The sequence below is a fragment of the Notothenia coriiceps genome, unplaced genomic scaffold (genome assembly GCF_000735185.1).
Source record: "Notothenia coriiceps isolate Sejong01 unplaced genomic scaffold, NC01 NC01_scaffold00004100, whole genome shotgun sequence".
NCBI classification, from domain to species: domain Eukaryota; kingdom Metazoa; phylum Chordata; class Actinopteri; order Perciformes; family Nototheniidae; genus Notothenia; species Notothenia coriiceps.
The window spans coordinates 130-1,332 of record NW_011336801.1 but is presented as its reverse complement, the minus strand read 5'-3'; the positions used below and the strand labels follow the sequence as shown (position 1 = coordinate 1,332).

The following is a 1,203-nucleotide window of genomic DNA, read 5'->3' as shown; positions in this document are numbered from 1 at the left end:
GATTATGACGCAGTGGAAGGAGGGGTTTTGTCATTTTGAAACGTACCGGTGACGGCTCTCCGGATCTCGGTGGCCGCGGCCTCCCTCATCTCCAGAGACGCCTGCTCGCTGTACCACGCTGTGTGCGGCGTGCAGATCAGGTTGGGGGCGTCTTTCAGGGAGCCCTGAGAAAAACTGCAACACACAGGGGAAGAAAAAAGGAGAACGATTCAAAAAACTACTTAGGAATTGAGAGCGAATGCAACCAAGACATGTCATTTTTTTGTCATTTAAAATGATGATGAATACAATAAACAATGTCCAGTTCCTGCATTTCTGTTGATTGTGTGTTACTTTACCAGAATCAGAATTCAGTTTATTTCCAGGTACGTTAACACATACAAGGAATTTGCTTATTTGGTATCTGGTGGTGCGAACTATACAAATAACCTTAAAAGCTAAAAAAACTAAAACACTTAGGACAACGAGTATATAAGGCAAACTGCAGTGTATTATATTTCAAAGTGATTTGAGTCGTATGAACTTCACTGTGCAAAAAGATGAACGTGAAGACAGAAAGACATGAACAAACAGGATTTGCATATGCTTCAAAAGATGAATGGGGGTGAAGGAGTAAATGTAATTTGCAACTAGATAAAGGTGTGACATAAATATGACATCATTTCACTGTTTCCTTATAAAGTGTCTAGGCGGGGATCGTTTAGTTTTAAAAGCTCAGATGATTGTCATAAAAATGTGAGGAATAGAAAGTGGGAAAATAAAAGCTCTGTGGAATAAATGACAGCAGTTTAGCACTGACCATACAGAAGCTGTTATATTGAACATGAGCTCCATCACTTAATATGTGTGTACAGCCAGTGTAGGTTGGTGTTATTAAATATGTCCATGGGCATTTCTTTGTATTTTTGCTATGTATGAGAATACCAATTATGGCAGACATTACTCATAATTGTGGCAATCAGAACACCCATTCATGTGCATCTACTCATTCCAAATTGTTATTTTAACATGAAATGCTTGTTTATAATTTGGGTGACTATTGTCTGGAAATATGGCCAATGGGAGAAAATGTCAGCTCCTTTTATTCACACACTACCACAATCTATTCCAAACTTTCTCTCCCTCCTGTCATGTGGCACTGTGCACAGATCAGCTCCACCTCCCCCTCTAACCTCTCCTGGTTCTGTGTAACGCCTCGTGGCG

General features: G+C 40.1%; 1 protein-coding gene across 1 annotated transcript in view; it reads right to left on the bottom strand.

Annotated features, from left to right (window-relative positions):
- Positions 1-174, bottom strand: part of LOC104942017 (C-terminal-binding protein 2-like) — a gene marked incomplete at its 5' end in the record, with an annotated part of 4,545 nt that extends 4,371 nt beyond the window's left edge. Inside the window, one exon of the mRNA XM_010767206.1 lies at positions 47-174. Within this exon, the coding sequence (XP_010765508.1) occupies positions 47-174 (128 nt within the window). The remainder of the gene's footprint in view (positions 1-46) is intronic.
- Positions 175-1,203: the final 1,029 nt, after the last annotated feature.